This window comes from Accipiter gentilis, chromosome 24, assembly GCF_929443795.1.
Source record: "Accipiter gentilis chromosome 24, bAccGen1.1, whole genome shotgun sequence".
Classification (NCBI taxonomy): Eukaryota; Metazoa; Chordata; class Aves; order Accipitriformes; family Accipitridae; genus Astur; species Astur gentilis.
This window is the reverse complement of record NC_064903.1, coordinates 24,853,032-24,871,556: the sequence shown is the minus strand read 5'-3', so window position 1 is coordinate 24,871,556 and position 18,525 is coordinate 24,853,032. Positions and strand designations below refer to the sequence as shown.

The 18,525-nt window shown below is 43.7% G+C and overlaps 1 protein-coding gene across 2 annotated transcripts; it reads right to left on the bottom strand.

The window, feature by feature from the left end:
- Window positions 1-1,886: 1,886 nt before the first annotated feature.
- On the bottom strand, window positions 1,887-18,344 carry LOC126050208 (heat shock factor protein 3). Of its 2 annotated transcripts, XM_049827792.1 has the most exons (14): window positions 18,182-18,344; window positions 16,717-16,825; window positions 15,003-15,130; window positions 12,071-12,195; window positions 11,435-11,510; window positions 10,614-10,675; window positions 10,070-10,151; window positions 9,653-9,786; window positions 8,555-8,800; window positions 6,903-7,008; window positions 6,272-6,337; window positions 5,053-5,119; window positions 4,336-4,482; window positions 1,887-4,199 (listed from the first exon to the last, which is right to left on the bottom strand). In XM_049827792.1, exons 1-14 carry the CDS (start codon window positions 18,302-18,304, stop codon window positions 4,180-4,182), a joined length of 1,491 nt encoding a protein of 496 aa, XP_049683749.1. In that variant the 5' UTR covers window positions 18,305-18,344; the 3' UTR covers window positions 1,887-4,179. The 2 variants fall into 2 exon arrangements, with proteins under 2 accessions (XP_049683749.1, XP_049683748.1); XM_049827791.1 differs by having other exon boundaries at window positions 1,887-4,482.
- Between the last annotated feature and the right edge of the window lie 181 nt (window positions 18,345-18,525).

The window sequence follows — 18,525 nt, the reverse complement described above, 5'->3', positions numbered from 1 at the left end:
ATGGAGCTGAGGCCCTTTCTTACTGGAGTCTGTGAAGAATGCTTGTGCTGGCGCGCTACATCTGGTGTAGCTGGCAGAGCTCCAGCAAGAAATGGCTTTTTGGGAAAGGACAGGGAGGCGAGGACCAGGCAGGTGCCAGGCTGGCCCCACATGCAGGCGTGAGAGCACTTGCACAATCCTTGGGCTGAGTGACTGCCCTGTGATTTGGCAAACAGGAACAGAGTAATCTGGGTGTCCCAGCCCAGCTGAAATATCAACTTGTCTCTGAAAGGAAAAGGAAAGGGTGGTTAAAAAAAAAACCCAACACCAGCAGAATTTACATTGTAGGTGGTTGTTACTAACACACTTTCCAAACAATGCTGGTAAGTTTTGACCAGGCAGAGAGTTACAAAAGACTGAGATATGGGAAGAGCTGGTGTGGGTACTGCAGCAACAACAAGAGCCGATGAAAGAGCAGGAGCTGCTGTGCCAGCTTGGGGGATGGCCATGGTCCTGGCAGCAGGTACAAGGCTGAGGCCGGGATCCTGCAGTGTGGGACCATGAGTTACGAACAAGGAACAGGGACCGTGGATAGCCTTTCAGACTGTCTCTGTGCGAGATGACATCCAGGGAGAACTGTAGAGTGTGGTTGAAACTTACTGGCAAAAAAACAGGGAAGAAACTAGGGCAATGGCTCTAGAATAGAATTGTTGATTTCAGTAATGTTTTCTCTTTTTAAACAAATGTGTAACAGAATGAATCTAGAAATCAGAATAGAAGTTAATGTTAAAGGAAGAAGGCACAGATAAGTATTAGAAGATACTCAAACCTGTCTGATAACTGACCTTAACAGCTGTAGTCTAATGAATCTAAGTTAACCTTGTATGATACATGACCTTAAGGTGCCAACACCTTCCTTTTAAAGGAAAGGAAAGAGAAGATGGTGTCTGATTAAATATACCAACTGCTGATTTAAACTAAAATGTAAAGTTTGTCTGTTTATTATAGAGAAGACGGGGGAGATGGAGAAATGGAGGCAGCAGGGTGTGTGTGTGGGGGGAAGGTGAGTGAATATATTGGGTGCTCCTGTTAAGGAAAATTCTCCAGCTCCGGGAACAAAGATAGCTACTAATGAAAAGCTTTTGAAAAGATTTTCATCCTGTCTTTCATCCTACTCTCCCTTTCACAGCCCGTGGATTCACTTCAGTTGATTTGTGTTTACATAGACCTCTTATATTACTCAGAGGATACCTCTACTGCTCTGAGTAATGTAAGAGGATTCAAGGACACGTGCTCCTTTCTTTGAAACAGCAGTAGCATTTGTTTTGCTGAGCTTGGGGCATGGTGGCGATCTTTACAACAGCACTTGTTTGTACAACAGGTTCCTGAAGCTGCCATTTCACAGTGCTCAATCCGTCACAACTTCCAGTTGTCAACTGGGGAGCTTTCTACCACAAGACCATTTCTCACTGGCACCCAAGACAGTATTGTGAGCTTTCACATCACTACCTATGAAAAAACGGTATCAGGTCCCCTCACCGCTTAGATGTGAAAGGCTGGCTGCCTGCAAGCTACCTGTATATAGGCAATGAATAAATGCCCAAAGCCAGCCTGGCCCTACGCTCTCAGTGGTGGCCAGTCCCATTCCCACAAGCTTTGATTCCACAACTTGTTGAATATGGGTCAATAATAAACCTAAACTTCCTTCTTTCTCAGGCTGACAGCTCTGAAAAGAGGTGCCAGGCTGACCTTAGCATTTCAGTTATTTTTGAACCAGCAACAGCTGCATAATGAGATCGCCCAGAGAGTATTAAAGCTCTCCTTTCTAGAAGATTGAGTAAACGGGTTTTGGAAGTATTGGCACACACAGGAACACACGCAAAAAGAACGTACAAGAAACACAGTAATGGTTTTGCAATTGTTGAGTTTAATTACTTCAGCATGTAGGTTCTTCTTGCTATTCAGCCTTCCCCTTTCCATTGCAATCTTTCTCAGTAAACTTGCATAAAGAAACACTTTTCCTAAACCAGTACATAAACCAGACACAGATGCACAAATTTTTATTTGCAGTTTTCTTAAGCCTTGGTTTCTTAACTCCTTAAGAGAGAAAGTGTGTTAAAAAGCTATTATGCAATCAGATCAAATATCTGATGGTGAGATGCACTGAGATCAGAGGACTCCATGATGGAAGAACATGACAGTAACCCATAACAGGAACTACACTTCAGTCTAACCTGTTCAGTGTGAGAGGCTGATCTTCTGTAGCTCTCACAAGAACTTTGTTGTCTGCACTGTGCTGTCAAAACAGCACAGAAAAGTTTGCTGTTTCACTCTTGGCAAAATTGAGGCCCTTGGGGAAGAAATAAAAAAACCCCAAACAACAGAACCCAAGACAGAGACACAATTCACTAATTTCCTCCTCTCTCTTTAGCTCACAAAACCTTCAGGCAATTCAGCCCTTTGTCGCAAGAAGTAAGCAAAAACAAAAGACGAAAAAAGGCTAGAATAAGACACACTTGACAAAAGGCAATTCAAAAGATACAAACATGAAGGATCACAAGGTAAAGAACAGTTACAGAAGCACAGGAATAAAATGACACTGTGAAGGCATTACACATAATACACACACTCAGTAGCAAGATCCTCCTCTGCAACTCAAAAGATTTGACAATGAAGCACAAATCCAGTTAAGCAAGGCCAGCACAGATAACATGCATTATCTAGTAGGCTTCAGAATATCAAATTACCTTGGATTCTTTAATATAAAAGAACTGCAAACTTAGTACTTCAGAAACTTTGGAGAGAACAAAGCCTGTAGGTAGCCTGAATTCCTAAACCTGAAAAAAATTGCAAGTAATTGCATTGGTAGGAAATATCATGTGATATTATACAACGGGTTTTCTACCTGCTTCCAGGCATCTTCTAGCCCCAACAGTTTTGTATCGCTACAGCAAATTTCAGGTTTGTGTGGGCTAGTGGTAGACTGCTACAAACTTGGTATCAATGAAGGAGAACTTGCTATTCCACTGACACCAGGGGCTGATGTCTACATGACAGCTGCTCAAAGAAGTTAGGAAAACAGTGTAGAAAGGAATTTTGAGAAAAGATTTTTTGATTAACCAGACACTAGTTTTTGTAATTCGCTGTCAAAGAACTCAAATGCATCTAGTTAATTTAGCTTTAAGATTCCACAAGCAGAAAATGCAGCAAGAAGTCCGGTGTTCATATAGGGTCAGGTAAACAAATAACTACTGCAAGCAGAAGAGAAATCTTAATGTGATGTCCTATGTCAATGCAAGTTACCCCATGACTCTCTTCTTTTTTTTTTTTTTTTTCCCCTTTTCCCTTCTCATTTTAAGGACAGCTGCTGGACTTGCTAGACGTGAATCAGTTCTACTCAAAATTTCTGAGGACACATGACCTGTGAGCTAGGTGCAAGTTACCCTAGAAGAACTGCCATGCAATGTGCATGAGAAATCAGCATTACGCAGGGTGGCAAGCACTTCCTACCACAACACCTACAATCCGTGGCAATGGATGTGTGTTAGCATGTTAAAAAGTAATATCCCACAGTTAAAATGTAATTTTCCATAGGAAAAATGTTCCCTGTACCTAGGAGCAAATCTAGGAGTACGAAAGTGATCTAAGCAGATGCAAACAATTGTAGCCACAAACTATCAAAAAAGAAATCTCAAATTAAAAACAAAATTAAAAAAAAATATCTCAATTTCAAACAGTAGACAAGCCACCTATTGAAACAGGCTCTCAGAAAGAGTAAAACTCATGTTCAAAATATTACATACCACATTACTATCCAGCTAATAAAAAAACCCAAACAACAAAAAACCCCAGCCAAACTTTACAAACAGGATACAAACAGATCTCCTCTTGCAGTAAGGGTATCGGATAAAAAGTTACAGAATACATTGCGGTATGTTTACAGGGACATTGTTCTTCTCCTCTGCCCAGTGCCTTCACTCCCAACAGCTCTTGTTTTGAGCCTGTTTTCAGTTTTTCCAGATGTACTCTTTGCTTGTAGAAAGAGAACGTTCTTTTGTCTATACAGACTATGACACCCAGGAAGCTGGTGAGGAGAGAGGTCAAACTTCTTGCTGATTCATTTCTTGTTGTCTATTCACACCACTAAGCCAGTTACAGAAGTTATGTGAGTTCAAGAAGTTTCTATCTCAGAGGCCTCTTCTATGAAGTTAGCAACAGGACTGAGGAGCAAGAGTGGAAACAGTTTATACTCTCCGTTCCCATCTTCCGAGAGAAGAGGTGGATCACCCATTCCCAGAGCATCCAGAGGCTCAGCCTGGCTTGCTGGAGCTGCTAGCGGCAAGCCAGTTCCACTACCTGAGGGAGGATGAAGAGCAGGTTTCTCCTCCAGGGGGGGCAGCAGAAGGTCTTTCGGATCCTCTGTCTTCCCTGCAGCTTCACTTGAAGGTAGTTCTTCAAATAATGAGAGCAGAGGATTGGCCCTGTACTCTATCAGCTGCATATCTGAGGGAAAACAAACAGTTTAAACTCCAGGCTCCTGTGTCACGTTAGTGACAAAACAAGCAAAACCAGAGAGGCTGCTTCAAAACCTGGTTCACTAAAGAAAACCACACAGCTGAGCTCTGACGGACTACATCCACAGCTGCAAGAGGGGAGCTAAGGCTCCTGTGTCTGTTCAGATCAATATCTGAAGCACACTTCAAGCCCCTAATACATACACAGCATGCAATGGCAGCACTGAAGTGGTAAAATGAGTAGCACTGCATTTGTGGGGGTTGTAGCCCACAGAGGGGATACTTCCACAAGGACATTTGCAGTTCTGCTCCCTATTGTGGCACTGTGTCACGTATAAGAAAAAGGAAATGGTTAACACCAACATGGGGCATAGGATGGGGTCTTTTGATTGAGGCACAGCTTCATCAAGATCAGTGAAACATTCCAGTCTTCACAAAAATGTTAAGCCCAGACCAAAGGAGGAGATAAACCACATTAAGGGTACAAAAATTCCCTTTCAACACACAGTTTTGGAAGAGTTTGGAACTGTCACAGCTCTCAGTGTTCCTTCCTGCCCACCTTTGCTTCCGGCTGTTTCTCTCTCTCTTGCTCCCAGATCTTCAGTGCTCTCTGCCAAGTTTGCAATCTGAAGCAAAATGGGCAGAGAGTAAGACAGAATGCTCAACAATAACAAAATCCAAGCCTTCGCTGACTGGCTAACAAAATTAAAGGTGAAAGGAGGAGGGAAGAGAAATGAAACCAATGAGCCCACTGTTCCACATGAGGGCCAGCAAACAGGAGCTCTCAGAAGAAGGCACGGTGAAATATAGACAAACTTAACTTACTAAAGCCAAACAAGCTTCTGACTAGCAAATACTTATTTTACATTCCAAAGCAGAAGCTTTATTATAGTCTATCTTATTGGAATAACACTGTTAAACATGATTTCATCAATACAATTAAATTTTGCAAGCCCTGCTTGAACACAGCTACATTTTACCTCAGTTGTGGTCTAAGCTCTTATGACTGGGAAGTCCTAGTTTAAGTATTATTCCAGGACTATAAAATAAGTGACACTTGCAAGTTTTTTTTTTTAATATGAGTCAGTTTTAGGAACTGGACCAAGAGAAGTAAATTTGCACTGAACTTTTGTATGTCCTCTGAGGAAATTCCATACTGCTGCGTTCAGAATAAATACAGTATATTGCATTATATTTTTCATTTAGTACTTTTCATTCAGACAGGCTGAAGGCACACAATGTCATCTGAACTATAACCCCAGCCCTAGTTACCACCTGGCTAAAAGACATCATGGGAATCCATGAGGCTAGGAGAAACAAGCCAAGAAGCTGTTCTCAGAAACTTACATCCCCAAAAGACAAGATTTTCTACCCTCCTCATTCTAAACAGAAGGTACAGAAGTAATAGATGGGGGAGGAAATCCTCAATACAGACATATGATTCAACAGACACCAGTTTGTTTCCCCTCTTCATTATGTTCTAAGGTGTATTCAGAAAGCAAAAAACATGTTATTCAAAGTGAAGTGACAGTTTAAATCAGCCCACTGAGTGTATTACTGCAGCTAGGAACGTAAGACTTGAAATTATCTTGAGAACCCTCTTAAATTCATATATGCCAACAGCAATAACTGAAAACATTAAGTCAGCAGGACTAGATAAACGGGCAGTTTCATCCTGTGCTATCAATCTGGTCCCTACCTTCAAACTGCATCAGTAAAAATATAGCTCTCAACATCATATTAACCCTCCCCATCACAGAAGCAACTCTTACTCTTACATTTTCCATACCAGGGGAAGTTTCCATCAAGCTCATGTCAAGGGCTGGCAGCTCAGGATTAAGCGTCTGAAAATAAAAACAGACAGTAAGTGGTATAATACAGTTCTTAAACAAAACTTCAGAGAACTCCTGAAAGGACAGCAGGATCCAGGACACCACTCCATCCACTGAAGCACAGGGAAGGTGGCTCGTCCACAGGCCTACAGCAATATACTTTTCGACCTGTGGCAGTAAACTGAGGTCACATGAGAAGAAAAGGACACCATATTTCCCAGTGATTCCATGTATATGGCTGAGTTTCATTCCATATCATAATGCATAATCAAACACATAGTCAGGATGTAATGTTATGTGACAAAGGCTTGAGGAGGAGAAGAGTGTCCAATTTCCCCCCCACACACACCTTGAGTTATGTATAATGGAAATACAGCATGAACTGAAAAAGGCTCTCAATGTTACAGTGTACATTGTTAGACTCGTAGAAAGACTATGCATCATTCTATCCCTAACTATCTGTTTTTCAGGATTTTCCACCCTCTTGCCCATTACAACACAGAATAAAACAGTAAAATTTTATGATGCAACCTAGTAAGTATTTTTCAGAAATCAGAAAAAGTGAAGAGACACTCACATCGCTGAAAGCTTCAGAACCAAAGTTATACTGCTTCCCAGATAACATTGCTTGAAGCTCTTCCAGGCTGGCATCAATGCAATTAAGAAAATCCTGAATTTCTTCCCTAAAAAGACAAAATGATATAGTACTGTAAGGAACAGTTAGCAGTTAGGACCTTCTTTTGCACCACAAGGCAGTAAAAACTCTCAGAAATTATCTGCTAACCTCTCAGTTATTACAGCTGTGGGGCAAGATGAGAGCCAGACTAGGTTGCTCACAATCCAAAATAGCTTATTGCCAAACGAATGAAACTGCATTCCTGTACCATTTTTCACGGTCCAACTCTTTGAAGGACAGGTACAAAGACGACCATCTGAACAGCAAGTAAAATAGCTATCACATCAAAAAGCAGTTCCTCCTTCCACACCTGCTTCTTCCTTCATTTTAATATCTTTCAAATGTTCTCAGATCCCATCCTATACACCAGTATCTGTTTAAACTAAGGTCTGATGGCTTCACCTGGGGACAATAAATGATAAGCAAAGGCCTGAAAATAATCTGGATCTGAAGAAACACTACCTGTTTTGAACCATCAGATTGTTGCCAACTTGTACACGTTTCCAAGGACAGTGGGCAGGACTCAAAGGACAGTGACTGAAGTGGAAAGGAAGCTGCACGCACGGTGCCAGTGCTGAACTTCTCGCTGTGCTGCAAGCTACCTCCTATGGTAGAACTCCCAGCTACAAGGAACAGGGAGTTCCAAGACATTGCCCCACATTTTGCAGTGCCACCAAGGCACTCTGCTCTGTGAGACCCCACTTGCAGTACTGCGTTCAGCTCTGGGGCCCCCAACGTAAGAAGGACAGGGATGTCACTTTGAGCAACCTGGTCTGGTGGAAGGTGTCCCTGCCCATGGCAGGGAGTTGGAACTAGATGATCCCCAAGGTCTCTTCCAACCCAAACTATTCTGTGATTCAGTGATATTACAGGGCCTTCAGTTTACACAGAGTGTTGTGACACATCGTCTCAGTACTTCCTACCTGAAGTTAAGCACAGCAGAAAAGCTGTGAGGAGAAAGAACTAAAAAGTTTGTTCCTGGATCCAGCCCACCCTGCAGCCACACAAGTGATGGCACTGATAAAGCTTAGGGGCCAGTGCAGAGTTGGGAACTGCTTAAGCAGCAGTGCTGCTGAGTGTGAAACCACAGCCTGCATGGTTTTGATCCCAGGGGCGAGTCTGACCTGACAATGTGCAAGGGAAATGAACCTTTGCGAAAGTGAGGGGCAACGAAAGGAAGCAACAGCGAAACAGCATCAGACTACCACTGATACAAATCCATATCCAGTCCTCAGAAACAAACCAACACATGATGCCCTCCTGAAATCACTACCCTTGACCTGCTGTTTGGCAGTACTTGGCAGTGCCAGTAGTTGGCAATACAAGGGCTGATGTGACAGACTGACCTCACCAGTCCTCAGAGTTATGCACCAGAAGTCAGGCACACTCATTATCAGAGATGTGACAGATGAACTTGCCCTGCTTTTAGTGCATGATGCTAACACTTGTCTTTTTCAAGACCTACTAAGGAAGGGGCAGAAAATTCAGTTCATCAATGACATTTAAAAAGCTAAACACATCCTCTGAAACTTTGACAAGATCCCACAAGATACCTGTCCAGTAAAGGATCGTTTTGGTTTCCAGAGTTGTTCTCGTTCAAGATGGAGTCAATCACTGACACGGGGTCTTCTGGAGCATTAGGTTGTGCAGTATGGAGTTCCACAGCAACATTTCCTATTTCACTGGATTTGCTGACATCATTTATATGAACTGGTGGGATGGTTTCTGCACAATTTAACTCATTTGGCTGCGATACTTGACAAATAGGTAAGCCAGGATCCAGAGCTGCCTGTGTCTCTCTAAAACATGACCCAAAGAGAAACAATACACAGAAGAATTCATCAACTGTATTACTACTCATTTCAAGTTTAGTACCTCAAATCTTAACACCAAATAAGGTCAGGGTAGTCAAGGGTTCAAAAAAACAACTGGTCTTTAGAAAAAGAAGAGAAGTGCCTTCCTAAAGGCAGATGAAGAATCTCTTATTACAGCTTATACAGATAGCATTTATCAGAGCAAACCACCCCATTTTGCCAGGCCCAAAGGGGCAAAATAGTATATGGAAATTAGGCAGGAGGGAACCTCTTAACATTGTGTCTCTGGAAAGAAAAGATTCCAAATTGGTCCCTATGTCGCTGTGGATGTTAACAGCTAAATGGTTTTTTACAAGAATCTGATGCTACACAAAAGAATGCCTTCCCTTCAGTTATGCTTACCATAATATTAGCGAGAGTAGTAGTGAAACTGGAGATAAAACTATACATCTTGGTTTGTTTATTAGTAACCTATATACATTTTGGATTGCTTTTTAGTAACCTATATATGCATTCAGGTCCCTGTTCAGTAAAAACATTAAGTATGTGCTTATTTGTTGAATAGATAGAAAAGCCTCAGCAAATTAAACTTCAAGTGCCGATCAGCTTGATAGGCCTTCAAGCACTCCTGAAGAGACATGAGCTCTTAAAAAGCTTTGCTGACCATGACCAATGCTACACACTGTAAAAAAGACAGCCTACAAACAGGCCTGTCATGCACAAATAGAGTAGAAATTCAGAGAGGCTGTTTCCCAGAATTCACATGGATCACTTATACTAGTGTACCTACCTAGTTAACAACCTAAGCATAAATACTGCCACATCCTTTAAAAGTACCTGGCTCTGCCACTTGTGTGTGCTACAGCAAGGAGACCATCAGTGGCATTTTCCAGGGTATCAGTGATATCTCGAATGATGAGACCTGTACCATTTCCATCCTCATCATCTGCATCATGTTCAGAAAAAGCCACCTGCAGGATACAGCAAATAGAATGAGTAAATCAAAAGGTCTGACTTTTTTTGATGTTGAAGCTCCATTCTTCTTGCAACTTCTCCTTCCTGTTCAGATTTCATCTTTGACTAGTTGTACTGATTTGCATGATTTTACAGACAGAGCAATGCTTTAAAGCTGCCCATTTCAAAATGGAGTCCATCTGATTATAAGATTAGGGTATTAATAGTTAGAAGGAAGACTTCGAGATCACTGTGTATCATCCTGTCCAACCCATTGTCTCTTTCCCTGGGAAGACTTACTGCTTGGCCACTCTCCACAGGTATGCGAACATACTGACGACTGTATTTGGAAGGTGAAGCACCTGCAGCATCTGTTAGAGACCTGAGACAAAATATGGCTTTAGTATATGGTTCCACAGTAAAAAGCTGTAGCAATGCCAAATATATGGAGTAATGGTAAGAACAATCATTCTTCCACTTCTAAGAAAACTGGCTTTTGGAAATGTTTTTTAGCAAGTGTATTGCAGACAGGTTGCATTCTAAGCATGCTTTTTGTTTTGAGCAAGTCAGTCACATTTGCACATTTTGAAAAAGTTACCATTTCTGCTAACTATGACATTCGAAATTTAAAATGTATAGTATATTCTCTTCCCACCCATTTTTTTAGTGATAAAGAAGAGGAAATCTTTATTTCATGCTTTGTTCAGCTTCCATCAGCTTTCTCAAGTTTGAATATAAGAGTGATAAAAATATTCTTCATACACTTTAAGTATCTTGCTTCTAGAAGCTGATTTATCCCTATAATTCATATCTGACACAGATTTGTGACCTATCCAGTAATTACCTTTTTCTTTTGACCCCAACAATGTAATTTCCTCGCATCAAACTTAGTATAAATTGAAGAATCTAAAAAGGAAAAGCAAAAAACCAAAACCAAGTGGTCAGCATAGCAGTCCTAACATTAAATTATTCAGATTTTACTAGAAAATTATGTAGTTATGTGATTGAAATTAATAAGTAAATTAAAAATCCATTTGTGTTCATGTCTTAAAACACAAAATGATAGTTACCAATGGCATTGAAAAATTATCCCACTTGGACAATTGTGGTTTTGTTTTGTTTTTTTGGTTTTTGTTTTTTTTTTTTTAAATGTAACGTAACACCACAAGTCTCTAGAGCATTCCAGACCAGAAACAGCTGAGGGATAAACCAGAGAAAATTTGTGCCATTGCAGAAGCTCCTATAGTTTCTGGGTTCCAAGTTGACTTCTTGAGTGGTCTAAGTCTGTCTTGGTCCAAGATCTTTCACAGACTCCATTCCATGTGCCTGCAATCTCTTGTTTTAGGCTCCTGTTACCATGCACTGCCTCCAGCCTCATGTTTAGCCCAGGTCAGCTGGATTTACTGACTTCTCTCCAAATAAGGTTCACTGAGATTTCAAACACACTGAAATCCTTTTTACTATGACTTTTCCTTAGTATTTTGCTTGTGGTTCTTTGCTGTGCTACTTCTGGGACACTCAGGAACTGTGAACATTTTCTTTATGCTGTATTAATATAGCCTGTTCAGCTCTGTGTCATTTGTCATTCTACATAAGCAAAGAATGCCATCAAGTATCACAGAGGCAGGAATAAGGATGGTAGCACTGAAGATGCTGCAATGGTACCTTAGACAGCAGCTTCTGTTGTTGACTGTGCTTCTGCCTTAGAACTGCCACTTCTTTCCACAGGGCCTTATTTTCTCTGCAATGCAGAATAAATCAGAAGACAGAGGATGAACAGAGTTTACTTTATATGCTTTAGTGTTACAGCTTTCAAACTTTCACAGTACCTTGCAGGACCAATGGCAACACTCCTTCCGTGGATAGCTAACGATCAGTTAATCCAATCCACTAGTATAAACTCTGGGTTAAATTAACTCCGTTTTCCATCAGGCAGGACCAAACACTTGCTAATAAGGATATTCGCATCCTCTGCTGCTCCACCAATAATCTCGGTCTGAGGTATTCCTTTGTGTTTAGAAAAGGAAATGCTTTGATGGCCCTAAAAATCTACTACAGATGATGGCAACCAAAATGAAATCTCAAGATAGTCAACAAACTCCCAGTCTTAATCTCTGGTCTGCAACTGAATTATAAAACCAAACAAGATTCAGAATGTTGTGTGGGGTGGAATGGGGCTTCTTAGAAAAAAATATAGCTTCACCTGTTTCCAGTTCAAATGAAACCCACATTTAGAGTCAAGCTCCATTAGATATAAGCAACATTCAGTGTATAAGTGCCTCTGAAACAGACAGAGTCTACCTCTTCATGTTAGCCAGTCTGACATCCATGTTATTCTGCTGCTCTCTCATTTCCTGGACTTCAGAGAGTACTTTGTGCAAATCCTCCGTACAGACCTTGAGATCCTCAGTTCTTACTGCAGACACCTAAAATAGGACCAGGTTACACATACTTTACTATGAACGGTACCTTGCATACTCCTTCCTACAGGAACAGTGTAGTTAGGCTGTGGAAGAACAGGTACAAACTCCATTGAAAGATTAGATAACAGTATAATTCTTATGTATCACAAAATATCACGGTTGCAATAGATGACAGTCCTTAGGACAGCCTACACTGTATGAAAAAAACCAAGTTGTCAATGAAAACACGAGATTAGTACTTTGTACATGTAGACAGTAGATTCACCATTGCAATTCATGATAAAAACCTACCACTGATTGAAAACAGCCTTCCCTAGGGGGTTCTCTCTGACAGGTCTGGTGACAGCTTGCCCTCTAGTGTCAAAGAGTAAGACACCAACCAAAAACAAAACACAGAAGTGATAGTGGAGTAAAAACAAGATGATGGCATTCCTTTTAGGTGTGGGTAAATCCGCAAGCAGAGGAGTAACAAATTTCCATTAAGGCGGGGGGGGGGGGGGGGGGGGGGGGGGGGAGTTGTCGAGTTGTCTAATTAGATGCATCCTACTCTACTTGAAAATTTGTCCCACATCACCTAAATTGCAGATTCCCATATCCCTGTTCCCTCTATTACCTCTCTGCTCAGTGACATTCCAAAATTATAGAGACTTGTCTGCAGAGAGTCAGAGTCCAAACTGCTCTTCTGCCCACAGCAGAGTCCATGAATGCCACCCCTTCAAATGATGGCAGAAGAGTCATCAGGAAGCAAAAAGCTCACTCTCTCCTTCCCACGGTTCCATATTCAAAATTTTCCAATGCCTTCAGCAACTCTCTCTGCAGTGGTGGCATTGATGGCTAACATACAATTCAGGATTTTGAAAAAGATAGGTCTGGTGCATCACACGTCTGAATGACATGTCCTGGTTTTGTGGCGTAATTTTAAAAATCATTTAGCCAAATACTGACCATAATTGAACCAAATGGAGTTGCACCAGATAACCACCAGATGTCCCTTCCAACCTACAGCATGCTACAATTTTTCTTATTATTCCACTAAATTGCAAAGCGGAGGTGAGCGCATCTGGGATTGGCCTGCTGAAGTGCTAGACAACTTCCATGCAGGTTGGCTCACAGACCCCTTTTCTTCAAAGGAGAATGGGATGGTCAGAAATGGACCTACATTGTTATAAAATAGCATGCCATCACTTCATGATGAAACAGAACATAATTGTTATGCAATCACTCCACAGAAATAACTACTTTCTTAACATAACCCAGTGTTACAAAGGATGGACTGAACGGCCTGAGAGTTCTCCTCTCTGTCTACACTTTTAGATGCTTTGCTATTCATTGCAGATAATACTTTATGCTGAGGTACATGAGCCGTATCCCAAATGAAATTCACAGCCATCTGATTTCTCTTCAGCATACCACCTCTCCATGGGGAAGACACCCAAAAGATGCAGACAGCAGATGGAATTTTCAAATGCAGTCAGCCCCCCTCTAAAAAAAGGGCCAAACTAAAGCATTCTGCCCAAGTGCAAGGAATTGGTCTCTTCAGAGTCTCTAACTAATTAATAAGGGTGTTGAGACTGAAGCACACCAGCAGAACTAACATTAAAAGGGAGTAAATGAAGGAAGTCCTGCATTCAAACTTGCATCCCTGTTAGAGGCTTGAAATCCAGTTTACAGCAAGTACTAAAATATGACTCCATTCCAAACAGTAAAAGAGCAGGAAAAACTAATGGATGTTTTGCAAAAAATCACTGACGTTTCCTGTGCAACAAAGAGTATGTTTCACCAGCCTATTCAATAGTTTCATACGAACGTCCTTGGCACCAACTAGAGCTTTTGTCTTTCCATCTAGAATACTCCACCCAGTGCAACACTCCTGGGATACTCGGAGCCACGCATAATGTCATCAGCTGACTGCCCCAACACACCAGCAAGCAAGGTGTGCAAGCCAAGACAAGTTAGCGATTACAGCATCTGGGAAGAGCACAGCCCTGAGTCAGAGAAGCAGCTGTACAACTATATTTAATCAATTGTGATTCTGAGCAGAGACAGCTCAGTGAAGAATCAATCAAAACACAATTGTGACTCTCAAGCCTACCCTGTGCTTTTATTAACTTGGGCAATGTAGCTACCCCATTATGACATTCTAAAGAAAAGATTCTGCAGTTCAAACGTCAACATGATGTATCACGATACTCTCTTTCTCTGGCAGCCAGGATATTATGGGCTGTAATGTGCCAACAGAGGATAAATACCTGTGCAGAAACAGGTCAGACAAGGCCTGAACGTACAAAAGAAAACTGGAAAGCACTAATAAAGATGTAGCTTAGTGGCAACATAGTTTTGGCGAACTATGTAATTTACGGAAACTCGCCCAAATGAACGGATTACTGATGCCCTTGCTAATTTTCAGTGAGCACCAACTGGGAATGTATTTTCTTTTGCTTCTTTCACTTTGTGACTCTTTCCAATGCTGCCACGCTGGCAGAATTGAAGACCATGCTAAGCTGTAATCAGGCATATGAACGCTCTGTGGAAAAAGGGCTCTACTTTGACAGCTATGAAGAATGTGGCCCTACTCCAGTGCATTACTAAACAACAGCAGGGTGTGTTTTGTCTAAGAGCTGGCATGAGGAGGCCAAGCCAAGCACTAGCATGCCATTCAGGAGGGAGTTACAAAAGCTTGCATCATGATGCACAACCTTGGTTCCCATGGAATTTGTTGGCTGTAAAGTGTTTGAAACCCCTGGACACGCTCTTGATAAGCTACTTTTCATAACAAAAAAAGCGAAAGTAAATACATGCCTAGACTATACCTTGCGCTTGATGTTTTCCAGTAAATGTGCCTTCCCTTGCTTGAAGAAAGGGTGCTGGAACTCAATGACTGAGCTTTTCTCTGCTGTAATCATACCATTCTCCAGAGCAATCACCTTCCTGAAACCATCTGTGGAGAGGTATTAACAAAGTCATTTCTTTCAGTGCAAAGCTGACTGTTACAACACATAGCTAAAGCAAACCCCAAGGCTACTGAAACGCCTACAGCACTACAGTTACTGGGAGCAGAAACTATGAAAAACAGCCAAAGCAGCTTTTCTTTGGTGGTCAATGATTTGACTGCTGCGATCTTCACAGCTAGAGAACACATCCACAATACCATCACATGACCTTGCAGGCTGTACACCAGCATGCATGGCAGATGCCAGCTACTGTCCGCAAGCAAGCCAGTGATGTCCAAACAATCACAAAAGTTAACTAGAAATGAGATTTATTAGGACATCTTGAATAAAATCTTGCCCCGGCAGAAGCAGCGGAACGGTGCACTTTCCTTTTCATGCCTATAATCCCAGACAAATGCATATAAAAACAAATGCTGTCTTGTACCACTGGGGTCTATTTCCATCTGCCTCAAGTACCTCAGGGTAGATGCGAAATACAGTTGACAGACCAATCCATGTCTCACCTTGGCCAAGTTTTTAAGATAGTTAATGTATTCCAGTTTCCTTGTGCCCCAACAGCGCTATCATTAGAAAACTTTACTCGAAGCTAGCATAGGTCCAGCAGGAAAAGGAAGCTGCTATCGCATTGCACGTCTTCATAGGAATATTTGCATTTTAGCATTTACCCTTGCTACAAGGCAACTGACAATTGTTTACTTGCATTATCCTTTGACACTCAAGTGATGGAGTCCCAACCAACACTTGACACGAACAGCAGCATCCACCGTGTGTCAAGAGGCTAAATGTATGCTTTCTCTCTCATGTCTGACAAAATCTAAATAGGCATAGGCTAGAGAGACCAGGCAAACCTATTGGACAAGGACAGAGAGTTCCTCCCCCTTACTCTGAATGGAAATTCTAAATAAGGCAGCCATCCTCTATGCAGTTTGTACCCTCCCTCAGCCCCTAAGCTGTCTGCTGCAAAACAACTATTTCTGCTGTGCGTTGCAGCCCTGCACATCGTACCATACCTTTGAATTACCACTTCATTCCAGCTTCTTTCCCTGTACAAGTTGTACATGTGTTATATAATGGATGCTACATGATGCTCACAAGTCGAGCACAGGAAACTTAATGAGAAACTTAGTCCAGCTCGATCCATCAGTGTGACTAACCTTGTTTCAACACAGCAATGCAGGCAACAGCGTAATCTAGGCAATTTTTTTCATATACTAGCTGCATGGGTGTAGGTACAGACTTTGTTCCTCTAGGTATGCATAAATTTGCTGTTACCATTACCATTAACACTACCACTGGAGCCCAGTGAACTCTACCCAAGCTTTAGGTACCAGCACATGAAACAATATTTTTACGGTTGTTGATCAAAAGGACTCAGAGTTGAAACACAGAAAACAAAGACTAAGCCAAGCTCTCCTGTTATCTTTTCCTGTTGCAAAGCAAACTCAAGACCAGAATTCAGGTTTTCAGGGATGAAAGACCTGCCAAGTCAATTGGTTTGTTTAAAGAAATTCAAATCGATACCAAGCAGCAATGAAATTGGCAGAAAGAATACATGAGAACAGCTGATGCTTACACATGTTAAGCTGTCGTATGAAGCTAGAGATATTGTTGTGTTTGAAGTACTTGGGGAGTAGCTCCTTGGCAAACCTCTGCTCATCCAGAATGCAGAAGTTCTCGCCATTCTAGGAGATAAGCAGAAGCAACAGTTAGAGAACAAGCACAACTTTTCTAAGGTGTTGCTTGTAAGCCAAGACCATAAATCAACAGAGACAGTTCCTACAACAGGGAAGGGCAAAACACTTAGCAGAGGGAATTGCCTATGTGAGCACTTCTGAGTACTTGGTACTGTACCAAAAAATTTGAGTCCCAAAAGACAGTTACATGGAATACTTCTATTGAACGGGAAATTTTTTTTTAAAGCCCTGAAGTTTTGACCTTAACCGAAAGAAAAATTGTTCTAAAAACCCGTGTATCTGCTGCTCTCTTTGTCCACAAGACACGTAAACATTGCTGAAGTGCAATGGAATTCATGTCACTAGAGGGCTTCTATCTCCCTTGATCGGAGCTGCCCAGCTCCTGACAAGATTCTTCCATTGTATATACTATGTCACCACTAAAAATAACCAAGTAATGTTGCAGAGTTACTAAAAGTTCAGGCGACACAACCCAGCGGTAAAAAAGGGTAACTGTGACACAAGCAGTTTCGGATTTAGCATAGTCTCAGGTTCAAACTTCCCGAACGCGGGCAGGTCTTGGTATCGTTTTTAGGAACGAAAATACTATGTTTCTTTCCATCTTTTCCTTTGTAAAGGCCAAACCCCTGAAAAAAAGGGGAGAAAACCTAAAAACGCTCTAAAAAGGACGGGGGACAACACTGAGCACTGTGCTTGTGTCCGAGGCCTCACCAGCCGGTGGTGTTTGCGGGGTCCTGTGCCAGCGAGGCCTGTCCTCCCGATCTCAGGAAGGAAAACCGACAAGGACGCTATTTCTGGAAGTGCCTTTTCCACCGCTTTGCGCTCACTGCGCCAGAGGGTCGTGCGTGGCCACCGGGCGGGCAGCGGGGGCACCGGGACACCCCCCCCACCCCCCCCCCAATTCGCCGCTTCCCCGCGTCCCCCTTTCGCCCGCTCCTGCCCACAACCGGGCTCCCCCCGCCGAAGCGCCGGGCCACGCCGTTACCCCCCCACCCCCCCCCGCCAACCCGCACCTACCGCGGACACCAACCCCCGCCTCGGGGGCGGCCGCTGCCCAGGGCCGGGGCGCCCCGACCCGCCGGCTCCCCAGGGGAGACGAGGGGCGCTCCCCGCTCCCCGCAGCGGGGCCGCCACCGCCGCCGCCCTGCCCGCACGGCCCCGCAGCCCTGGCCCAGCGCTGCTTCCCCCCCGCCCCGCTCCCCGGGCCGCCCAGGGCCCTCCGCGGGGGCCTCCCCGGCCCCGGCCCCGGCCCCGCTATCGCGCCGCTCCCCGCCGCCGGCCCCGACTCCCCGCCCCGCGGGCGGCGGTGCCCGGCCGGGCCAGGGCCCCGCGGGCCGCCCTCACCCTGCTCCAGCAGATGACGTCGTCGCTCTGCGGGTCCTCCACCAGCGCCCAGAGCTTGGCCAGGAAACCGGGCACCGGGGCGGCGGCGCCGGGGGCGCCGGGCAGCGCCGACCCTTCCCGCATCCTCGGGCCGGGCCGCGCCGGGCCGCGCTCCCGTGCAACGGGCCGGGGAGGGCGGGGCGTTGCCGACGGCGGCCGTGACGCTGGGCGGGGCGTTGCCGACGGCCCGGGGAGCGCGCTCATTGGTGCGGTGCCGCCTGGCCCCGCCCCCTCGCCCGCCCGGCCCGGCCCGGCGGCGGCGAGCGTGACTCTTGTTGTGCTCCCGAGGGAGCGCGGCGCGCGGC

Bases quoted from the DNA above. Each gene is read 5' to 3' on its own strand.
- LOC126050208 (XM_049827791.1), bottom strand. From the start codon at position 18,304: ATGCGGGAAGGGTCGGCGCTGCCCGGCGCCCCCGGCGCCGCCGCCCCG. The intron at 10,152-10,613 runs GTAATTACTGGA...ATTTTGTCTCAG, and splicing joins GTTGGGGTCAAAAGAAAAAG to GTCTCTAACAGATGCTGCAG. The intron at 9,787-10,069 runs GTAAGTCTTCCC...TGTATCCTGCAG, and splicing joins CTGTGGAGAGTGGCCAAGCA to GTGGCTTTTTCTGAACATGA.